Source organism: Oncorhynchus mykiss, chromosome 4 (assembly GCF_013265735.2).
Source record: "Oncorhynchus mykiss isolate Arlee chromosome 4, USDA_OmykA_1.1, whole genome shotgun sequence".
NCBI lineage: Eukaryota > Metazoa > Chordata > Actinopteri > Salmoniformes > Salmonidae > Oncorhynchus > Oncorhynchus mykiss.
In genome coordinates, this window is record NC_048568.1 from 11,205,294 (window position 1) to 11,230,128 (window position 24,835).

Sequence of the window (24,835 nt, forward strand, 5' to 3'; positions counted from 1 at the left end):
ACAACATACACTGAAATAAAATATAAACTGAGCTACAGTTCATATAAGGAAATCAGTCAATTGAAATAAATCCAGTAGGCCCTAATCTATGGATTTCACATGACTGGGAATACAGATATGCATCTGTTGGTTCCAGATACTTTTTTTTTTAAAGGTAGGGGCGTGGATCAGAAAACCAGTCAGTATCTGGTGTGACCACCATTTGCCTCACCCATCGCGACACATCTCCTTCACATAAAGTTGGCTGTTGATTGCGGCCTGTGTGGAATGTTGTCCCACTCCTCTTCAACGGCTGTTGTGAAGTTGCTGGATATTGGCGGGAACACGCTGTCGTACACGTCGATCCAGAGCATCCCAAACAGGCTGAACGTCGATCCAGAGCATCCCAAACAGGCTGAACGTCGATCCAGAGCATCCCAAACAGGCTGAACGTCGATCCAGAGCATCCCAAACAGGCTGAACGTCGATCCAGAGCATCCCAAACAGGCTGAACGTCGATCCAGAGTATCCCAAACAGGCTGAACGTCGATCCAGAGCATCCCAAACAGGCTGAATGGGTGACATGTCTGGTGTGTATACAGGCCATGGAAGAACTGAAAGAACATTTTCATCTTTCATGAATTGTGTACAGATCCTGAAACATGAGGTGATGGCGGCGGATGAATGGCACGACAGTGGGCCTCTGGATCTCGTCACGGTATTTCTGTGCATTCAAATTGCCATCGATAAAATGCAATTGTGTTCATTGTCCGTAACGTATGCCTGCCCATACCATAACCCCCCCGCCACCATGGGGCACTCTGTTCACAACGTTGACATCAGCAGACTGCTCGCTCACACGACGCCATACACGCTGTCCGCCATCTGCCCGGTACAGTTACAACTGGGATTCGTCTGTGAAGAGCACACTTCTCCAGCGTGCCAGTCGGTTACGACGCTGAACTGCAGTCAGGTCAAGACCCTGGTGAGAACGACAAGCACATAGATGTGCTTCCTGAGACGGTTTCTGACACAGTTTTATCAGCTGTCCGGGTGGCTGGTCTCAGATTATCCTGCAGGTGAAGAAGCCGGATGTGGAGGTCCTGGACTGGAGTGGTTACACGTGGTCTGCAGTTGTGAGGCCGGTTGGACATACTGCCAAATTCTCTAAAACGACGTTGGAGGCGGGTTATGGTAGAGATATGAACATTCAATTCTCTGGCAACAGCTCTGGTGGACATTCCTGCAGTCAGCATGCCAATTTCACGCTTCCTTAAAACTTGAGACATCTGTGGCATTGTGTTGTGTGACAAAACTGCACATTTTAGAGTGGTGTTTTATTGTCCCCAGCACAAGGTGCACCTGTGATGATCATGCTGTTTAATCAGCTTCTTGATATGCGTGTGGCATCTGTCAGGTGGATGGATTATCTTGGCAAAGGAGAAATACTCACTAACAGGGATGTCATCTAATTTCTGTACAACATTTGAGAGAAATAAGCTTTTTGTACGTATGGAACTTTTCTGGGATCTTTTATTTCAGCTCATGGAACATGGAACCAACAATTTACATGTTGCGTTTTATATTTTTGTTCAGTGTAATTGAGTTCAACTCAGCAACACAATTCGTGGTCACACAATGGAGTACAATGTGAGTCAATTAGGGACAGATCAAAATTTGCTGGGGGGAGGGGCTGGTCCAACTCAACGTGTCATAGAAAAATGCACCCCTCTCCCCAGTGTAAAAAATTCCTTCACATGACCCTCCCTTATACTGTAAAATAAATTAATCACCCTCCCCCCTCATAGAATTAACTGAAAATAATGTTTACGACCACAAATAACAATAACTGTAGCGACTTTGTGTTTATAAACTTGGATATTGATTTTGTCACAAAAGCATGCTGAAGTGGCAAAGTTGATGCCACGCAGGGCTACGGGCCACAAGGTTGAGGGTTTGCCGACCACCACGTACAAGCTCACTCCCTATGCCTATTTCATAACACTACATTTAGTTTTAAGTTCCTCAGCGTACACATCACTGACAAAATTAAATGGTCCACCCACACAGACAGTGTGGTGAAGAAGGCGCAACAGTGCCTCTTCAACCTCAGGAGGCTGAAGACATTTGGCTTGTCACCTAAAACCCTAACAAACGTTTACAGATGCACAATTGAGAGCATCCTGTCTGGCTGTTCACCGCCTGATATGGCAACTGCACCGCCCACAACCGCAGGGCTCTCCAGAGGGTGGTGCGGTCCGCACAACGCATCACCGGGGGCAAACTACCTGCCATCCAGGACATCTACAGCACCCAATGTCCCAGGAAGGTCAAAAAGATCATCAAGGACAACAACCACCCGAGACACTGCCTATTGACTCCGCTATTTTCCAGAAGGCGAGGTCAATACAGGTGCATCAAAGAGAGGGCCGAGAGACTGAAAAACGGCTTCTATCTCAAGGCCATCAGACTGTTAAATAGCCATCACTAGCAAAGAGAGGCTGCTGCCTACATACAGACTTGAAATTATTGGCCACTGAAATGTCAGAATAATAGTAGAGAGAATGATTTATTTAATCTTTTAATTCTTTCATCACATTCCCAGTGGGTCAGAAGTTTACATACACTCAATTAGTATTTGGTAGCATTGCCTTTACATTGTTTAAATTGGGTCAAACGTTTTGTGTAGCCTTCCACAAGCTTCCCACAATAAGTTGGGTGAATTTTTGGCCCATTCCTCCTGACAGAGCTGGTGTAATTGAGTCAGGTTTGTAGGCCTCCTTGCTCACACACGCTTTTTCAGTTCTACCCACACATTTTCTATAGGATTGAGGTCAGGGCTTTGTGATGGCCACTCCAATACCTTGACTTCGTTGTCCTTGGGGTCATTGTCCATTTGGAAGAACCATTTGCGACCAAGCTTTAATTTCCTGACTGGTGTCTTGAGATGTTGCTTCAATATATCCACATAATTTTCCTCCCTCTTGATGCCATCTATTTTGTGAAGTGCACCAGTCCCTCCTGCAGCAAAGCACCCCCACAACATGATGCTGCCACCCCCGTACTTCACGGTTGGGATGGTGTTCTTCGGCTTGCAAGCCTCCCCCTTTTTCCTCCAAACATAACGATGGTCATTATGGCCAAACAGTCCTTTTTTTTGTTTCATCAGACCAGAGGACATTTCTCCAAAAAGTACAATCTTTGTCCCCATGTGCATTTGCAAACCGTAGTCTGGCTTTTTTATGGCGGTTTTGGAGCAGTGGCTTCTCCTTGCTGAGCGGCCTTTCAGGTTATGTTGATATTGGACTCGTTTTACTGTGGATATAGATACTTTTGTACCTGTTTCCTCCAGCATCTTCACAAGGTCCTTTGCTGTTGTTCTGGGATTGATTTGCACTTGTCGCACCAAAGTACGTTCATCTCTAGGAGACAGAATGCATCTCCTTCCTGAGCGGTATGACGGCTACGTGGTCCCATGGTATTTATACTTTCATACTATTGTTTGTACCGATGAACGTGGAACCTTCAGACATTTGGAAATTGCTCCGAAGGATGATCCAGACTTGTGGAGGTCTACAATTTTTTCTGAGGTCTTGGCTGATATCTTTTGATTTTCCCATGATGTCAAGCAAAGAAGCACTGAGTTTGAAGGTAGGCCTTGAAATACATCCACAGGTACATCTCCAATTGACTCAAATTATGTCAATTAGCCTATCAGAGGCTTCTAAAGCCATGACATAATTTTCTGACAATTTCTAAGCTGTTTTAAGGCACAGTCAACTTAGTATATGTAAACTTCTGACCCACGGGAATTGTGATACAGTGATTTATAAGTGAAATAATCTGTCTGTAAACAATTGTTGAAAAAATTACTTGAGTCATGCACAAAGTAGAGGCCCTAACCGACTTGCCAAAACTATAGTTTGTTAACAAGACATTTGTGGAGCGGTTGAAAAATGAGTTTTAATGACTTCAACCTAAGTGTATGTAAACTTCTGACTTCAACCTTATATACTGCATTATATGCTATTCTACTGTATATTAGTCTATGCCGCTGTGAGATTGCTCGTCCACATATTTATATATTCTTAATTCCGTTCCTTTACTTAAATTTGTGTGTATTGGGTAAATGTTGTGAAATTGTTAGATAATACTTATTAGATATTGCTACACTGTCGGAACTAGAAGCACAAGCATTTCGCTAAGTCAAGCCATTGTTTATAGAGAAAATGCGAGCAGAAGAGCGAATGTAAACCAGGGAAAACCACACTAACCTCACCTGTGCCCAATAAAAAACCACACAACCCTCCCCGAAGCCCCCAAAAAAGTTTGACAACCCTCACCTACTTTGGACCACCCCTCCCCCCTGTGAATGAATATCAGTCCCTTAGCGATCTTTGGTTATTTGATGGTTACCTATTCTCACGGGTTCAAACTAGTGGCCTACCTACCTACCTCAAGCCCAAATAAAACATAGTTTCTATTGGTCGAGGTCTTTGGGTTAAATTTTGCGTCAACATTTTGCTTGTGTCCCAAATGGCACATATTCCCAAAATATAGTGACTCAGTTCAAATGTAGTGCACTACATAGAGAATAGGGTGCCATTTGGGACGCCACCTTTGTTCCACTGGCCTGTGCATTCAGTGCAGACAGCTTGATATATTTCTATTGATTGTGTTACATAAGCCCAGTCTTTGGGTGACCCAGCTGATTGGTATTTGGTGGCCCACTTCTGGGACCGGACTGCTGGTATAGATCAGTCCGAGTTCAGAACCAATGGAAACTCCAATGGAAATGTACTGAAAGTACAGGCTTTGGGTATTCACCTAAATAGATTTGTACTTATTCTTTACATACAGCATATAAAAATATACAGTGCATTCGGAAAGTATTCAGACCCCTTCCCCTTTTCCACATTTACATTTTTTTTAAGCCATATTCTAAAATGGATCAAGTCAAATAAAATCCTCATCAATCCACACACAAAACCCCATAATGACAGAGTGAAAACAGGTTTTTAGAAATGTTTTCTCATTTATTAAAAATAAAAGATAGAAATACCTTATTTACATAAGTATTCAGACCCTTTGCTATGAGACTTGAAATTGAGTTCAGATGCATCCTGATTCCATTGATCATCCTTGAGATGTTTCTACAATTTGATTGGAGTCCACCGGTGGTAAATTCAATTGATTGGACATGACAGTGCATGTCAGTGCAAAAACTAAGCCATGAGGTCGAAGGAATTGTACGTAGAGCTCAGAGACGGGATTATGACAGCCCGCTTGGAGTTTGCCAAAAAGGCCCTAAAGGACTCTCAGACCATGAGAAACAAGATTCTCTGCTTTGATGAAAACAAGATTGAACTCTTTAGCCTAAATGCAAAGCGTCCCTTCTAAAGGAAACCTGGCACCATCCTTACGGTGAAGCATGGTGGTGGAAGCATCATGCTGTGGGGAGGTTTTTCAGGGACTGGGAGACTAGTCAGGATCGAGGGAAAGATGAACGGAGCAAAGTACAGAGAGATTCTTGATGAAAACCTTCTCTTATGCGCTCAGGACCTCAGGCTGGGTGAAGGTTCACCTTCCAACAGGACAAGGGCCCTAAGCACACAGCCAAGACAGCGCATGAGTGGCTTCGGGACAAGTCTCTGAATGTCCTTAAGTGGCCCAGCCAGAGCCCGGACTTGAACCCGATATAACATCTCTGGGGAGACCTGAAAATAGCTGTGCAGCAACGCTCCCCATTCAATCTAACAGAGCTTGAGAGGATCTGCAAAGAATGGGAGAAACTCCCCAAATACAGGTGTGCTAAGCTGGTAGCGTCATACCCAAGAAGCTGTAAGGCTGTAAATGCTGCCAAAGGTGCTTCAACAAAGTAAAGTAAAGGGTCTGAATACTTATGCAAATGTGATTTCCGTTTTTTATTTTTAATAGACAAAAAAAATACATGTCTTTGTCATTATGGGTTATTGTTGTGTAGATTGATAGAGGGGAAACGATTCAATCAATTTAGCTTGAATAGTTAAGCATCATATCTACTTTAAATATACAGTACCAGTCAAAGGTTTGGACACACCTACTCAAGGGTTTTTATTTATTTTTACTATTTTATACATTGTAGAATAATAGTGAAGACATCAAAACTATGAAATAACACATGGAATCACGTTAACCAAAAATGGGTTAAAACAAATAAAAATATGTTTAATATTTTAGTTTCTTCAAAGTGGCCACCGTTTGCCTTGATGACAGCTTTGCACATGCTTGGCATTCTCTCAACCAGCTTCACCTGGAAAGCTTTTCCAACAGTTTTGAAGGAGTTCCCACATATGCTGAGCACTTGTTGGCTGCTTTTCCTTCACTCTGCGGTCCAACTCATACCAAACCATCTCAATTGGGTTGAGGTCGGGTGATTGTGGAGGCCAGGTCATCTGGTGCAGCACTCCATTACTACTTCTTTGTAAAATTGCCCTTACACAGCCTAGAGGTGTGTTGGGTCATTGTCCTGTTGAAAAATAACTGCAAACCAGATGGGATGGCGTATCGCTGCAGAATGCTGTGGTAGCCATGCTGGTTAATTGTGCCTTGAATTCTAAATAAATCACAGAGTGTCACCAGCAAAGCACCCCCACACCATCACATCTCCTCCTCCATGCTTCACGGTGGGAACCACACATGCGGAGATCATCCGTTCACCTACTCTGCGTCTCACAAAGACACGGCGGTTGGAACCAGAAATCTCAAATTTGGACTCATCAGACCAAAGGACAGATTTCCACTGGTCTAATTTCCATTGCTCGTGTTTGTTTTATTATTGGTGTCCTTTTGTAATTGTTTCTTTGCGCTAAATTCGACCATGAAGGCCTGATTCACACAGTCTCCTCAGAACAGTTGATGTTGAGATGTGTCTGTTACTTGAACTCTGTGAAGCATTTATTTGGGCTGCAATTTCTGAGGCTGGTAACTCAAATGAACTTATCCTCTGCAGCAGAGGTAACTCTGGGTCTTCCTTTCCTGATGCAGTCCTCATGACAGCCAATTTCATCATAGAGCATGATGTTTTTTGCGACTGCACTTGAAGAAACTTTCAAAGATCTTGAAATGGTCCGGATTGACTGACCTTCATGCCTTAAAGTCATGATGGACTGTCATTTATCTTTGCTTATTTGTTATGGACTTGGTCTTAGGGCTATCGTCTGTATACCACTCCAGACCTTGTCATAACTCAAAAGCATTAAGAAGGAAAGAAATTCAAAAAAATGAACTTTTAACTAGGCACACCTGTTAATTGAAATGCATTCCAGGTGACTACCTCATGAAGCTGGTTGAGAGAATGCCAACCTGTCATTAAGTCAAATTGTGGATACTTTGAGGAATCTCAAACATAAAATATATTTTGATTTGTTTAACACTTTCTTGGTTACTACATGATTCCATATGTGTTATTTCGTTGTTTGGATGTCTTCACTATTATTCTACAATGTAGAAAATAGTCAAAAATAAAGAAAAACCCTGGAATGAGTAGGTGTGTCCAAGCTTTTGACAATTAAGAATATAATCATGTTTCCTTTCCTTGGACCTGCTTCAAATAGAGCTTGATCATTTACTGTTTCCAGAGCCTCACAGAATATTTTTCTTGTCTCTTCAGAGGACCTTTCAATCAGCATATCAGTGTCTAACTCACAGATCACAGAGAACGTGGTAAGTGTATATCAAAGACCTCATATTAGATATGTATAGCTACAGCTTCACAAGCATTCCTGATAACTGAGTGATTTAGGAATATTTAAAAATGTCTGCAAAATGTTAGATGGATTGTCTGTTTAGTGAAATATGTTTTTTATCTTTTTTTTTTAGGATATCAGTTCAGTCTACCAGATCTTTGCTGATGAGGTCCTGGGGTCGGGCCAGTTTGGGATTGTGTATGGAGGTAAGTCAGACTGACTCTACAGTAGTTCCATTGGCTTTATGTACATTGTGAAGTGGGAAGGAAATTCAGCAACTCTTCAGGACCGTGGAAGTTGAAAAGAGCTTTTTTGTTGTTGCTTTTAACAGTAACAAAGCTATTTTTTTGAATCAACTTCCACAGTCTTCCTTAGAGTTTCTGAATTTCCTCTTCACTTCAGTTTGCTCCTCAATTCATGCACCTTGGTTGGAGAGCGTGGTAGCAGCAGAGTTCCCTTCCCTTTGGCTTCATGTACATCCATCCAGCCATGTTTTCTTCTCTTTATAGTGGCTTTAATTCACAGGGAGAGGGAGGCTACTAAGCTTGTTTTTCTTTGTATGCTTTGCAAATAAACTTTTATTAGTGGAATTCCTCGCCGTCGGTCTATTCTATAGTTGGAGACAGAGGAAGAAATACAGACAGTTCATTTGGAACAGTCTGCAGGGAGTAGCCTGTGATTTATCTTTTTAATGTCCGTGCTTAGGTAAACACAGAAAGACTGGGAGAGACGTGGCCATCAAAATCATCGACAAGATGAGGTTCCCTACCAAGCAGGAGAGCCAGCTGAGGAACGAGGTGGCTATTCTCCAGGTAGACAAAGGGACTGTGAAGCCTGGCTCTTTCACAGCCAGTCTAGACCCCGATAGCCTGGGAATCTGAATCTTGTTAGCTACGTTTCGCTATAGTTTCACTGAAGAACATTAGTAAAACGTAGAGATCCAGTTTGGAGTCCCGGGTTAGACCCTTGAAGAGCTATTCTGAAGTAATGATGTACTTTTTCTGATTTCAAAGTGCGTCTGTGGACCCTGGTGTATACATATCTCCATTTGTGGAGTGTGGTGTTAGTTGATAATTTAAAAAAAACATCTAATGTGCCTGCAGCACTATCCTCTGCATAGTGGAGGTCATCTGTCACCAAGCACATAGAGAACACGTTTCGGTATATCCTAGGTCTCCTTCTCCCTAATTGCACGTCAGGGATAAATATTACATTTAGAATTGAATTAAATCCCTGTCTCCCTGCCTGTCAGAACCTTCACCATCCTGGGATCGTCAACCTGGAGTGCATGTTCGAGACTCCCGAGCGGGTCTTTGTTGTCATGGAGAAGCTCCATGGCGACATGCTGGAGATGATCTTGTCCAGTGAGAAGAGCAAGCTCCCTGAGCGTCTCACCAAGTTCCTAGTCACACAGGTCAGTTATAGAAAAATATCATTTATACTAATGAACCACAGTAACACTTTACGCAAAGTGTTTTTATTACTGTGTAATTGTTCCTGTACCCTAGAGACAATTACACAATACTGGTAAGCCACTGTAATTACCACAGCTCAGCCAATAGTAAGTCTCCCCATGTGCTTCGTGACCCACAGATCCTGGTGGCTTTGAGGCATCTCCATTTTAAGAACATCGTTCACTGTGACCTGAAGCCTGAGAATGTGCTGCTGGCTTCTGCAGAGCCCTTCCCTCAGGTGAGTACATGAGCTGTCCACCACAACAAGCGGACTGGGCTATTGGGCTCATTGTGATTTTGATTTATTTAACCAGATCAATTACTTATAATTACTTTGCTTACTAAAGCATTCAAAATGGAACTTACCATTGGCAGCACAAGGATGGCAGCACAATGATGACCTTGGTTCCTATGTGTGTTCCTATAGGTGAAGCTTTGTGACTTCGGCTTCGCTCGCATCATCGGCGAGAAGTCGTTCAGGCGCTCCGTGGTGGGCACGCCCGCCTACTTGGCGCCTGAGGTCCTACGCAGTAAAGGCTACAACCGTTCCCTGGACATGTGGTCGGTGGGCGTGATCGTTTACGTCAGCCTCAGCGGGACCTTCCCCTTCAACGAGGACGAGGACATCAACGACCAGATCCACAACGCTGCCTTCATGTATCCTCCCAACCCCTGGAAGGACATCTCTGGAGAGGGTAAGAGCGAGTGGGTGGGTGCATCCCAAATGACACCGTATTCCCTTTATAGTGCACTATATAGCGAATACGGTGTCATTGAGGACGCACTGTTTTTTTTATGATCAAAAATACATGTTTTTTTCCTTCTTTACAACATGTCCAATTTTGCTATTATGGATCATTTATTTTGAGAGCCATCTATAGCACTCTCGCTTTGTAAGTAGATTCTAGACAATAGTCATGCACTGGCGCTTTTCACAGTCACCAACCCTGTAATCACCAAGTAATTGGCCATTACAGGATAAATACACTGTTGACTCACTCAGTGTACTTACAGTGGGATCTCTTGGGGTTTACTCCTGGTCAAAACTAGACTGTGGCTCCATCCCAAATGGCACCCTATAAGGCCCATAGGGCTCTGGTCAAAAGTAGTGCACCGTAAATGGAAAAGGGTGCCATTTGGGATGTAGCGTGTGTTCCTATTGGGTTGACCAGTAGACCGCCTTAGTTTCTGTCTTCACCTTTCTCAGTGTGGTCTTTTTCAGTCTCTCCCCTCAGAAAAAGAAGCCTACTGCTCAACTCTTTGGAAGTGTCTTTGGAACTGTCTTTGTTACTTTGAGACTGATAACAGCGTACTATTTGTGTAGTCCTAATTGACTCAACCTAGAGGTAGCCATGTACACTCTATATAAAAAAGTATATGGACACCCCTTCAAATGAGTGGATTTGACTATTTCAGCCACACCCGTTTGCTGACAGGTGTATAAAATCGAGCACTTGTCTGGAGTGGCCAGACTGGGGAGAGCTTGTGCTGGATGGAAATGTAGATCTCCCTTGTTTCTCATGTTGATGTTGTGCATGTTTGTCCATCCACTCACAGCCACGGACCTGATCAACAACCTCCTCCAGGTGAAGATGAGGAAGCGCTACAGTGTGGACAAGTCTCTCAGTCACCCCTGGCTCCAGGTAACACACCTGGACATTGACTAGGAGGAGCTACCTTCAGTCACACCATGTCCGTCACATCATTTAAATGCAACACATCTCTATGGTGTTCACAGTTCACTCTGTTATATAAAAAAAAAGGACTCACTCCGTCTAAGGATCTATGATAAGCTACTTCTCCTAGGCTTCTTCTTGCAGTTTGCTAATGACAATACACTTAACCTATACGCTTCCCATCCCTCCTCCAGGATTATCAGACGTGGCTGGACCTCCGGGAGTTTGAGACACGCCGAGGGGAGCGCTACATCACCCACGAGAGCGACGACACCCGCTGGGAGGAGTACGCCGACGAGAGAAGCCTGCACTACCCCAAGCACTTCATCATGGCACCCAATCTGGACGACATGGAGGAGGACCCCTAGTGGCCGGGAGGACTGCCTGCAGGATGCACGTGTTTCAGGAGGAGTTCACAGGGCATCCTGGGACTCTGAGTCTCATGGCTAGTGCTTGGGTCCCTGGAACCTGCCACTCCTGGCTGAGACTGTAAGCTTAAACAGGCAGAGATGCATATATTAGCCTACATGTATGTGCATGAAGGTGTAATCGTGCACTACTACATGGAACAGACAGGAGGCGATGCAGTGGACAGGCAGCAGTGGGGTGGTACAGTACCATGACATGGGAACACACGATGGTGTTGTGAGGGAGGGGGTGATGATCAAGTATCTTTAGGTTGTTTTGTTTTCTTCACATTCCAGAGACATGGCGTCTTTCTCCGCCGGCTGCCTTCTCTACAAGCCATAATATACAGTGTGTCTCATGAGCCTGAAAGACATACATTACCTTTGTGGGTTGGTTAGATAGGGATTCCCCCAGCAACAGTAATAAACATTTGCACTGCCTTTCAACCCAGAAAAGGGGTTTCTATAAAATATGGTTACTTTAGACCAAATCCTGGAGACCGAGAAACAGTCAAGCTTTTCAGCTTCAATAGCATATTGTTTTAATGTTGTTAGTTTAACATGTGTGTTTGAAATCTCGCCACGACTACATTCAATTGTTAGTTTACCATGAGAGTGCTAATTTTGGAAAACTTTTCTTTCTATTGGTTTTATGTAATGCTATTGAACTGGAACACTTAAAGGGATACTTTGGGATTCTTGCAATTAATCACTTTCCTTCCCAAGAGTCAGATGATCTCGTGGGTACCATTTTTATGTCTCTTCATCCAGCATGAAGGAAGTAAGAGGTATTTTCGCAAGCCAATGCTAACTAGCGTTAGCGGGATATGCCTGGCAGTCTATGGAATCTACTAGCATGCTAGCAGTTACCATAGACTCCCAGTCATTGCGCTAACGCTAGTTAGCAATTGCACTAACACTAGTTAGCAACTTCCTTCAAACTGCACGCAGAGACATAAAAATGGTACCCACGAGTTAATCTGACTGGGGAAGTAGATAAAGGGCTTAATTGCCAATCTCCTGTAGTATCCTTTTAATACAAAATATACTAATGTCGTGGATATTCACTCAGTGGCTAGTTTATTAGCTACACCATCCCGTTCACGAAAATGGTTCACTCCTACAGACAGTGAGTCACGTGGCCGTGGCTTGCTATATAAAGCAGGCAGACAGGCATCGAGACATTCAGTTACTATTCGCTTAAACGTTAGAATGGGTAAGACGAGTGACCTAAGCAACTTTGAGCGGGGTATGATTGTCGGTGCCAGGCACGCCTGTTCCGGTATCTCAGAAACGTCCGCTCTCCTGGGCTTTTCACGCACGACGGTGTCTGGGGTTTACTGAGAACGGTAAACGAAAAACATCTAGCCAGCAATAGTCCTGTAGGCGAAAACAGCTCGTTGATGAGCGCTTGAAGGAGAATGGCAAGAATCGTGCAAGCTAACAGGCGGGCCATGAAGAGGCAAATAACGGTGCAGTACAACAGTGGTGTGCAGAACGGCATCTCGGAACGCACAACTCGTCTGTCCTTGTCACGGATGGGCTATTACAGCAGACGACCTCACCGGGTTCCACTCCTATCAGCTAAAAACAATAAGAAGTGGCTTCAGTGGGCACGCGATCACCAACACTGGACAATTGAGGAGTGGAAAAACATCCAACAAATCCCGGTTCCTGTTTCGTCATGTGGATTGCAGAGTCAGGATTTGGCGTAAGAAGCATGAGACCATAGGCTCATCCTGCCTGGTGTCAACGATAGAGGCTGCTCAATTGGTAACAAGGCATACGTTAGATCCCTTGTTACCAATTGAGCAACGTTTCCATTTCCCAAACAATTCAGGCTGTTCTGGAGACAAAGGTGGTCCGACCCGGTACTAGATGGGTGTACCTTATACACTGGTCACTGACCACATATATATTTATTTTGCTTATTCGGTGAGATGTTTTTTTGCACTTTTAGGTAACTGTAATCTCTGGCTCCCTTATTGGATGCTTTGAATGACGTTGTGAACCAATCAGCAGCTGCTCCACAGATTTAAAAAAAAAAAGCCTGAGAATTATACCCGTAGAAATATAATTAATAGAAGTAATTCTATTTTAGGATTCTACCCTACAAACATTCTGGATGTCATCTAAATGGAGTACAGTGCTAAGTGTCAGAAAAACATTGATATGATTGCTCAATGATAACCAAGCCTAGGAAATTGTAGATATGAACTCTCTGCTCTCAGCCATACCGTTAGCTTACAAATGTTATATTTTTTAATGAAGTAAAGATAGTTGATAAATGTTTTTCCAAGTACCAAATATATGATTTTTGTTCAAGAACCGATGGGCCTTCTCAAAGCTTTGCCTTATTTCTTTCCCTTCCTTCCTTGTTTCGTTACATGACCAATACCTTGTTGTTCCTTATGTCCTTTGTCCTGTTGTGTATGTATGGTTGACTGGGTCCACCCAAGGCCAGAGCTACTGCTGTACTCCGGTGAGAGGGCTGCAGAGCCAAGTAGTCCAGCAGATTCACCACGGATGCATCCCAAATGGCACCCTATTCCCTATACAGTGCACTAATTCTGACCAGAGCTATTCCCTATGTAGGGAATAGAGCGCCATTTGGGATGTAGCCAAACGTCTGAGCACAGTGAAAGCATGGGAGGATACAGAGAAAGCAGCAGAAACATTTACTCCGTACTCTGTAATAATACAATGAATGCAACATGTTTGCTGAAGAGAGAAATCCTAAATGTGTCATAGAGAGAAGAAGAGGAACGTGGCTTACCATGCCTTCAATACCGTGTGCGTGCGAGCGTGCGCACCCGTGTTACATTTTCTCTGTGTTTAGAGTGTTTTTCCCATCCCAACCTAAATCACGAATTGACCATGTCTCATTGAGTGATGGCCTTAATAACATACAAGTCCATCAGAAATTAAATACATCGCTGGAACCAAGTGCAGACTTGTCATGCTCACCGCAGGATACCCAGTTAAAACATACAGTAAACGAGTAGAAGGAATGAATGCACAATTAATTGACTGTGCAACTGTGCGCCGGGCCCCCAAAAAAATGCAGATTTTTCTTTTGTGAAAACACCAAGTGACTTAATTGAGACACCAATATGTTTTCTTCTCCCTCTCCTTACTTTGGTATCAGCCTAATTCGGTCTCAACCCAACCACTTTGGACGGTGAAACAACGTTCGGAACTTCGCCATACAGTATACTGTATTTTCAGTATACAAAGTTAATGTAGAAGGGTAATGACTTAAACCTGAGATTCATTTGTAGTTTGTGTTGCCACTGGATTGGCAGATGTCCGTTTTTTTCTTTATTTCAATATTGACATATCTAATAAAACATTTTCTCGGACAGCACTGCAGAGAATGTACTCATTTCATTTGCAGCTCGTTTACAATTGGTCCTTATTTTTTATTTTTTTTTACATTGATGTAAGATTACACAGTGTTGAAAACATTAATAACACCTTCCTAATATTGAGTTGCACTCCCTTTTGCCCTCAGAACAGCCTTAATTAGTCAGGGCATGGGCTCTACAAGGTGTCGAAAGTGTTCCACAGGGATGCTGGCCCATGTTCACTCCAATGCTTCTCACAGTTGTGTCAAGTTGGCTGGAGGTCCTTTGGGTGGTGAACCATTCTTGATACACATGGGAAACTGTTGACGATGAAAAAAACAGCAGCTTTGCAGTTCTTGACACAAACCGGTGCATCTGGCACCTACATACCCTGTTCAAAGGCACTTCAATCTTTTGTCTTGGCCATTCATCCTCTTAATGGCACATAGTGCACTATATAGGGTACCATTTGGGAAACATAAGAACTGGGGTAAAGTGCCCTTTTTTATGGCTCTAATCTCTGTAATTAAAACCAAATGTCACAGAGTGCCAGTGGAGCCTGTCACATTTCATTGTGCCATATGTTAGATGAACAGAGCCATTTGTGGCTGGGGAAGAAAATAAATGGCTAACTACTGCTGTGTAATGATAGCACCACATGTTGAGGCCTACAGAAGGCCCCAGAAAACAAAATAAATGTCTGTTGCCTTTCTCAGAAATCGACATGTTCCTTCCAGGTATAAATATACTGGATTAAATACCATAAACATTTTCAGTCTTAATCAAATGATCACATAAACATAAGGAAAATACTCTGTGCATTATGTGATTCCCAGACAAAGATGGTACAGCTATATAATATACACAAGAAAAATGTTGTGTGATCACTTTTAATCATCAAGACTTTAATATCTTAGCTTCACATTGGCCTCCCTTCAGTAGGACTGTCTGGTTATTTTGGCTACGGTGATAGTCCTGTGTAATAGTCTCTTTTAATTGCTACTGGTGCAGCAAGGGCGAGCCTGTCAGAGCAAAACACAGCATGCTGCGAGTGGCTGACTCGCATCCCAAATGGCACCCTATGCCCTATGTAGTGCACCACCTTTGACCAGGGCTCTGGTCAAAAGTAGCGCACTACATAGGGAATCGGGTGCCAGTTGGGACATGGCTGCTATCTACGAACGCCACGCTCACCCAATTGGTTCAAGATGTTAAGGCAGCCAGGCACCACGTGGCCCATTAATAGTTTCCTTCCAAAAGACAGGAGCAGAGCGGAGCCGTATTCCTAAAGCTTGAAACGCAGTGACCTGGGGTGACGTTCTTCTGACTGAGAACATTTACATTCCGTACCCCTCTGAATTACATGTTGCTTTAATTAACATATATATATGATAAAGAAAGATATCAGTTGCCATCGTCCCTCAGGGTGCATCATTCCTAGATTTGATTAGCACATAAGCTCAACTTTTCAAACTAAATTCAGACCAAACCCTATTGCTTCCGAAGGTCTTTTGTATATAATCAAGGTATAGTACTAAATTCAAGGGTGCGAATTTTAAGTGCCTTCACAGGCGAGTTCACATTCACAGCCTCTGCAGTGCAGTCTCTGTTGGAACCCATGGTGGGTCTCTGGCTACGCTTTTCACGAGAGGCCAAGCTCACTGAAGCTAGTCACAGGCAGGGGTGTTGGGGCTTTCTTGGGAACCGGGGCCATCTTCTCACCCCCCTTGGACTGCTCAGGGCTGGTGAGCCGACTGTGGTTGAGCATGGTGAAGAACTGGAACCTCTCGCCCATCTTCTGGGGGTTGGTCAGCATGTCATAGCCCTGGATCAGCTCAGCCTTTATAGACGGGTCTGCACATTTCCTCAGCAGAACCTGAAGAGAAACCCAACATTGCAATTGGACAACGCTAATTGAGTAGAGGGCAAAGTAAAACGTTTATCCCAAGTGCTCTTGAAAGCCCCGATCAGCCAGTTGAAAATGTGTTCACAAACAAATGTGTTCCTTGCGCTTTTTGGGCGCAAGGAACATTTCTGGGATCTTTTATTTCAGCTCATGAAACATGGGACCAACACTTTACATGTTGTGTTTATATTTTTGTTCAGTGTACAATAGTCACCTTAGCCTCATGTATAAATAAGTGGAATAATGCTGTGTGAACACAGGGTTTCTTCCCACTTGTATCGATGCCCATATTTTTCAGGAAGTCTCTTTGACAAACAGGCCCCATGCAGACCACCGTAGCTCCAGCCATCTTAATCAGGCAACTGAAGTCCACGTCAGCAGTAAGGTCAGCAGAGCCAGGGGACGCTAGGACATCATGGAGCTTATGATCTTTGAAACCCTGGGGGTGGGGGACAGGAGAGGCGGCCTGGTGTTATGACAACATGACGCATGACTACAATAGTTTGTTATTGGTGTATTGTTACATTTGACTTAATTTGTTAGTTGTTAAATATTTCCTTTTTCTTATTTTTTTTTCTTATTCCAAATCAGGTGCTTCCTTTCACAAGCAACAGCTGATAATATCTTCATGTAGTCACTTGTGACATAAGCGTGAGCCGTCCTGAACCATGGACGCCTTGTTCACAGATGGGATTGTGCAGTTCCCTGCCATATGTCTTCTGAAGGAGGGGGCCGCTTGTTTGAACCTCCCCCAGCCCCCCTTTTCATCACATAATTTAGTGAGTCCCAGAGCCAGAGAGCCATGCAGTGAGAGCCCACCCCTCTTAATAGGGGCCAGATGGGGCTAGGTTCGTGTGGAGCACGAGGAACAGGACTGGAGGGCAGTTGACCCTGATTTCCGTGTGTCACCAGCAAAGGGCAAGAGAGGCATGTCGGCTTCCTGCATCGGTTTCCTTGTCGCTGAGGCTTGTTCGGCTAATCACATTACCATACACACTAAGTCAGAGACACACACAAACCGAGACCGTATTAAAATCTGCTGATAAATGGGCCAAGTTGGAGACATGATGGTACGTACTCTGAATGTGTCCGTCTTGGTCCCGCCGTGCCCGTAGTCTGCAATCAGTGCTGCGCCCCCGTCCTCTGCGATCCGATTGGCCAGTTGCTGGACGATGACCCCTCCCTCCGGGCAGACCTCCACGAGCCGTCTCACTTCACCTGCCTAGGAGGTGAGGGGTTTCAGAACAAAAACAAGAGCGGCTCTGCTTACCTCGTCTGTGTGAAGCCCCGGCCAACACACAGAGGCCTGAGAACACACATCATCAATCATACATGGCTTCACTTCCAAATCATCTCCACTAAGCAGCACCGGCTCCAAGCCCCTAGGCAACACAGAACCAAAAGGAGGGGCTTGCCTGGGTGGGATAAGACGCATCCCAAATGGCACCATATTCCCCTATATAGTGCACTACCCTGTGGGCCCTGGTCAAAAGTAGTGCACTATATAGGGAATAGGGTGCGATTTGGGACACACCCTTAGACCAATCGGGGAACACATGTTGATGGGAAAAAGAGACTCAAGTGGAGTATTAAAAGCGATAGGCCTATCTACTTCTAATGGAAACTCCATTAGACCACAGTGATGAAAGAGCGGAGCACCAGAGACGATTATGTACTGCTTTTAACCATGGCGAGCGTAAAGAGAACAGCGTTAAGGTTAATAAACTCTACTACAATATGTGGAACCTGAGATACACATGCCTGTCAGGCACAGGCTGCAGCCATTAGTCGGGATCTCAAACCAGTAAGGGGGTTTCACCCAAGATCACTCATGATGTCAGTCTTTGGCACGCTGTTCAAAGCCCCTGCACTCTTCCAGTGAGACCAGATGAAATAGGTTGGTACTGTATATATTGCATAAACGTGGGTAATAAAAGACAGATGCTGGAGAGTCGTCAAACTTTTAAGGAAAAAGGAGTTTGTTGAGCAATTTGTGGGTGTGTTTGTGTCTATGTACCATAAAACAAAGGCTTAGGCAAAGATATTGAACCGTTTTTTTGTTTTAATAATCTTTGTAATTTAAAAAAAGTTAAAGGCTCAATGCAGCCGTTTTAATCTCAATTTAAAATCATTTCTGGGTCACAAAAGTGGCTGTTATTGGCAGAGAGGTTTGGAACTCTCATTTATTGGTATATTAACTGATACCGCCTGGTGATGTCACCATGCAAGCCAAAACCACACCCATGCAAAACCGGTTAAGTGTGAATTATATTTTCAACCAGCAACTATCAGGAAATAATATTGATCACATTTCTTCACACTTTTACAGTGTTAGTTTCATCAGCTGTTGTACAATATGATACAAAACTCAAGAAAAACTGAATCAAAAATGTGATTTTCCTGTGTTTTACAGTTTACATACACCTTACGCCAAATACATATAAAACTCAGTTTATCAACATTTCTGACATTAAATCCTAGTAAAAATTCCATCTTAGGTCAGTTAGGATCACCACTTTATTTTAAGAATGTGAGATGTCAGAATAATAGCAGAGAGAATGATTTATTTCAGCTTTTATTTCTTTCATCACATTCCCAGTGGGTCAGAAGTTTACATACACTCAATTAGTATTTGATAGCATTGCCTTTAAATTGTTTAACTTGGGTCAAACGTTTTGGGTAGCCTTCCACAAGCTTCCCACAATAAGTTGGGTGAATTCTGGCCCATTCCTCCAGACAGAGCTGGTGTAACTGAGTCAGATTTGTAGGCCTCCTTGCTCGCACACACCTTTTCAGTTCTGCCTACACATTTTCTATAGGATTGAGGTCAGGGCTTTGTGATGGCCACTCCAATACCTTGACTTTGTTGTCCTTAAGCCATTTTGCCACAGCTTTGAAAGTATGCTTGGGGTCATTGTCCAATTGAAAGACCCATTTGCGACCAAGCTTTAACTTCCTGACTGATGTCTTGAGATGTTGCTTCAATATATCCACATCATTTTCCTCCCTCATGATGCCATCTATTTTGTAAAGTGCACCAGTCCCTCCAACAGCAAAGCACCCCCACAACATGATGCTGCCACCCCCGTGCTTCACGGTTGGGATGGTGTTCTTCGGCTTGCAAGCCTCCCCCTTTTCCTTCCAAACAGTTATTTTTGTGTTTCATCAGACCAGAGGACATTTCGCCAAAAAGTACAATCTTTGTCCCCATGTGCAGTTGCAAACTGTAGTCTGGCTTTTTTATGGTAGTTTTGGGGCAGTGGCTTCTTCCATGCTGAGGGGCCTTTCAGGTTATTTCGATATAGGATTTGTATTTTACTGTGGATATAGATACTTTTGTACGTACCTGTTTCCTCCAGCATCTTCACAAGGTCCTGCTGTTGTTCTGGGATTGATTTGCACTTTTCACACCAAAATACATTAATCTCTAGGAGACAGAACGTGTCTTCTTCCCGAGCGGTATGGCGGCTGCGTGGTCCCATGGCGTTTATACTTGCGTACTATTGTTTGTACAGATGAACATGGTACCTTCAGGAGTTAGGAAATTGCTCATAATAATGAACGAGACTCTACAATTTTTTCTGAGGTCTTGGCTAATTTCTTTTGATTTTCCCATGATGTCAAGCAAAGAGGCAGTGAGTTTGAAGGTTGGACTTGAAATACATCCACAGGTACACCTCCAATTGACTCAAATGATGTCAATTAGCCTATCAGAAGCTTCTAAAGCCATGACATCATTTTCTAGAAATTTCCAAGCTGTTTAAAGGCACAGTACACTTAGTGAATGTAAACTTCTGACCCACTCGAATTGTGATACAGTGAATTATAAGTGAAATAATATGTCTGTAAACAATTGTTGGAAAAATTACTTGTGTCATGCACAAAGTAGATGTCCTAACTGACTTGCCAAAACTATAGTTAGTTAACAAGAAATTAGTGGAGTGGTTGAAAAAAATAGTTTTAATGACTCCCACCTAAGTGTATGTAAACTTCCGACTTCAACTGTATATACACCGAGTGTACAAAACATTAGAAACACCTGCTCTTTCCATGACAGACTGACCAGGTGAAAGTAATGACCCCTCAATTAATGTCACATGTTAAATCCACTTCAATAAGTGTCGATGAAGGGGAGGAGACGAGTTAAAGAAGGATTTTTAAGCCTTGAGACAATTGAAATGAATTGGCATGGATTGTGTGCCATTCAGAGGGTGAATGAGAAAGTAAAAAAATGTAAGTGTCTTTGAACGGAGTATCGTAGTAGGCACATGGGTTTGTGTCAAGAACTGCAATGCTTTTTTCCCCCCACGCTCAACAGTTTCTTGCGTCTCTCAAGTATGGTCCAACTTGACACAACTGTGGGAAGCATTGGAGTCAACATCCGTGTGGCCAGCATCCGTGTGGAACACTTTCGACACCTCGTAGAGTCCATGCACCGATGAATTGAGGCTGTTCTAAGGGGGGAAAAGGGGAGGTTGGAGGTTGGAATAATACTGTGAAATTGATGATAATGTACTTTTAGTGTAAGGCTTGTTTGAAAAGACCACCTGAAATTTCAGCCTGTTTTGGTGGTATGGAGTTTTGGCCTGCCTGGTGACCTCCCATCCCCATTCAGACCACTCCCAGACAGTCCTACCTTTCTAGCTTGCTTCTTGCTTGAGAAATTGCTCTTTGCTAAGAAGCATTTTTGTTTCTTTTTGGCAATTTTAATTGAAAACAACCACAGTAATGTTCTTTAATTGTTACACAGAAATGATTTGATATTGACATAAAAATAAATAAAAAACAGCTGCATTCGACCTTTAATCAGCACTCACCTGTATGAGCTGAGGAGAGGCAAGAGTGCGAGCTGGCCTCCCGGGTGGCGCAGTGGTTAAGGGCGCTGTACTGCAGCGCCAGCTGTGCCATCAGAGTCCATGGGTTCGCGACCGGGAGGTCCGTGGGGCGACGCACAATTGGCCTAGCGTCGTCCGGGTTAGGGAGGGATTGGTCGGTAGGGATGTCCTTGTCTCGTCGCGCACCAGCGACTCCTGTGGCGGGCCGGGCGCAGTGCGCACTAACCAAGGTTGCCAGGTGCACGGTGTTTCCTCCGACACATTGGTGCGGCTGGCTTCCGGGTTGGATGCACGCTGTGTTAAGAAGCAGTGCGGCTTGGTTGGGTTGTGTATGACGCATGACTTTCAACCTTCGTCTCTCCCGAGCCCGTACGGGAGTTGTAGCGATGAGACAAGATAGTAGCTACTACAACAATTGGATACCACGAAATTGGGGAGAAAAAGGGGTAAAAATAAATAAATAAAATAAATAAATAAAATAAAAAAATAAAAAAGTGGGAGCTGGCACTATGACAAACCTCAGCTTGCCTGGCTCGTCTAGGTCAATATCCACCATCACCTCCCTCCAGCCCTTTGTTCTCTGTGCCCACGTCACAATCAATGCACAACGGATCAAATGGCACTTACAATCTGTTATCAAGATCTATATGTCTAATCCAAATAGCTGATAAAGTAAACGTACCTGGAATTTGTGGATGGGTAAGGCATCAAAGAACTCATGAGCAAGGTAGATTGCTGAAGCCTGTATGAAAGAAAAAAAAGTGCCAGTCAATAACAAATTCACACCCAGTAAATGAAATGTATTAAACTCTTACCATAGCTAAATGATTAGGTATTAAAACATGCATCATTAGTCTCCAGCCAAGTTTCTATACTACCTCTAGACACGTAATCCAACATGAGATTAACTCAATTAAGATTAACTACAATTACCTCAACTATAGATTACTACCTCTGGGGACGTCATCCAGGTTGCGGTACCAGGAGATGGGGAGGCCTGTGGTGGTGGTCCCCTGGCGGTACACAGGCTCATCCTTCCTGGCCCACACCTGGCTCTGGTCCCTCGTCAGAGCCTGGCTCAGTTTAGAACTCACCTCCACAAGGTGCACGGAGACAGCAGCCCCACCCAGGGCCCCATGCAGGTGACTGATGACCTGGACAACGCAGACAGAGAGACAGCGTATTGTTTCGCAGTTTAGCTTATTAGATTGATGGACTAAATGTGGAAATTGCTCCCTCCACTGGTCATATATTGAACTCACATGAATACCGTCTGTTTACAAAGCATTTGGTCATGTAGTAGTAGGACATAGCATCACGAGACTGGGCATACAGTACCAGTCCAAAGTTTAAACACATCTACTCTTTCAAGGTTTTTTCTTTAGTTAAAAAAGAATTCTACATTGTAGAATAGTGAAGACATGACAACTATGAAATAACACATATGGAATCATGTAGTAAGCAAAAAAAAGTGTTAAATCAAAATTTATTTGAGATTCTTCAAAGAAGCCACCCTTTTCTCTCAACCAGCTTCATGAGGAATAATTTCCCAACTGCCTTGAAGGAGTTCCCAAATATGCTGAGAACTTGTTAGCTGCTTTTCCTCATCTCAATCTCAAATCATCTCAATTGGGTTGAGGTCGGGTGATTGTGGAGGCCAGGTCATCTGATGCAGCACTCCATCACTGTCCTTCTTAGTCCCATTAAGCGCAAACCAGATGGTATGGCGTATCGCTGTGGCGTATCGCTGCAGCACAGCACCCCCACATCACACCTCCTCTTCCATGCTTCACGGTGGGAACCACACGTGGAGATCATCCGTTCACCTACTCTGCATCTCACAAAGACACAGCGTTTGGAGCTAAAAATCTCAAATTAGGACTCATCAGACCGAAGGACAGGTTTCCACAGGTCTAATATCCATTGCTTGTGTTTCTTGGCCCAAGCAAGTGTCTTCTTATTATTGGTGTCCTTTAGTAGTGGTTTCTTTGTGGCAATTCAATTATGAAGGCCTTCTGAATAGTTGATGAAGAGATGTGTCTGTTACTTGAACTCGGTGAAGCATTTATTTGGGCTGCAATTTCTGAAGCTGGTAACTCTAATGAACGTATCCTCTGCAGCAGAAATAACTCTGGGTCTTCTTTTCCTGTGGCGGTCCTCATGAGAGCCAGTTTCATCATAGCGCTTGATGTTTTTTGCAACTGCACTTGAAGAAACTTTCAAAGCTCTTGCCATTTTCCAGATTGACTGACCTTCATGTCTTAAAGTAATGATTGACTGTCATTTCTCTTTGCTTATTTGAGCTGTTCTTGCCATTATATGGACTTAGCCCTATTTGGTAAAAGACCATCTTCTGTATACCACTCCTACCTTGTCACAACACAACTGATTGGCTCAAATGCATTAAGGAAAGAAAATCCTTTTAACAAGGCACACATGGTAATTGAAATGCATTCCAGGTGACTACCTCATGAAGCTGGTTGAGAGAATGCCAAGAGTGTGCAAAGCTGTCATCAAGGCAAAGAGTGGCTACTTTGAAGAATCTCAAATATATTTAGATTTGTTTTACACTTTTTTGGTTACTACATGATTCCATATGTGTTATTTCAAAGTTTTGATGTCTTCACTATTATTGTACAATGTAGAAAATAGTAAAAATAAAGAAAAACACTTGAATGAGTAGGTGTGTCCAAACTTGTGAATGGTACTGTACATACTTGTGAATGGTACTGTACATACTGAGAATGTCATTGGCCAAGGAGCCTCTTCCTGGTCCAAACTCCACTAACTGGAAGTGACTGGGCTTCCCTGCTCCCATCCACTCGCTTAAACACCAGATCCCCAGCAGCTACAGACAGAGAAAGGATAAGCTGAAACCATCATCATCATCACTCAGGGCATTGGTATGGAACAACATAAAGAAACTCGAACATAGAAAGACTGTTGATCAAGCATGTATATGCATACATCTACAACACAGCAATCCATACATGTATTGATTAACATGAATTGAAATATGGTTGTGATGAAAATGCTTACCTCCCCAAAGATCTGACTAATTTCTGGCATTGTGATGAAATCTCCATCTGGCCCAAGCATATCATTCTGCACATAATAGCCCTGGAAAATAAACAGACCGTTTCATCTCTGAAACAAACATATCTTTAAAGAATAGTGGCACTGTCTGACTGGTTTCTGTACTGTGTGGGTGTGCGTGCGTGTGAATTGATCAGGTGGTAGTTACCTACCTTGACTGGGTTAGTGAGAACCTCATGTACTCTGCCACTGAGATAGGATTGAGTTCCCTGGCATTAGTTTATCTGCTCCATGATCTAACTATAAAGAAGAAGTTAACATTTAGATACAGATTTCTGATAGAAACTAGACATAGACTGAAATGACTGTGGATACAATTCCAATGAGAGATATCCATAACTAGTAAGGCTGAAATAGAGAAACTGATCTTACCAGATGATGGTGGTGGACAAGGGCAGACAAGGACAT

At 43.4% G+C, this 24,835-nt stretch overlaps 1 protein-coding gene and 1 pseudogene across 2 annotated transcripts in view; one reads left to right on the top strand and one right to left on the bottom strand.

Annotated features, from left to right (window-relative positions):
* Nucleotides 1-14,610, top strand: part of LOC110522075 (serine/threonine-protein kinase D3) — a 52,150-nt gene extending 37,540 nt beyond the window's left edge. For both annotated transcript variants that reach the window (XM_036975625.1, XM_036975626.1), the window contains exons 11-18: nt 7,631-7,683; nt 7,840-7,912; nt 8,412-8,518; nt 8,959-9,120; nt 9,300-9,398; nt 9,588-9,855; nt 10,718-10,803; nt 11,031-14,610. In XM_036975625.1, coding sequence (XP_036831520.1) covers nt 7,631-7,683; nt 7,840-7,912; nt 8,412-8,518; nt 8,959-9,120; nt 9,300-9,398; nt 9,588-9,855; nt 10,718-10,803; nt 11,031-11,204 — 1,022 coding nt within the window. In that variant the 3' untranslated portion in view covers nt 11,205-14,610. The remainder of the gene's footprint in view (nt 1-7,630; nt 7,684-7,839; nt 7,913-8,411; nt 8,519-8,958; nt 9,121-9,299; nt 9,399-9,587; nt 9,856-10,717; nt 10,804-11,030) is intronic.
* A 308-nt stretch (nt 14,611-14,918) lies between these two features.
* Nucleotides 14,919-24,835, bottom strand: LOC110521042 (annotated as a pseudogene).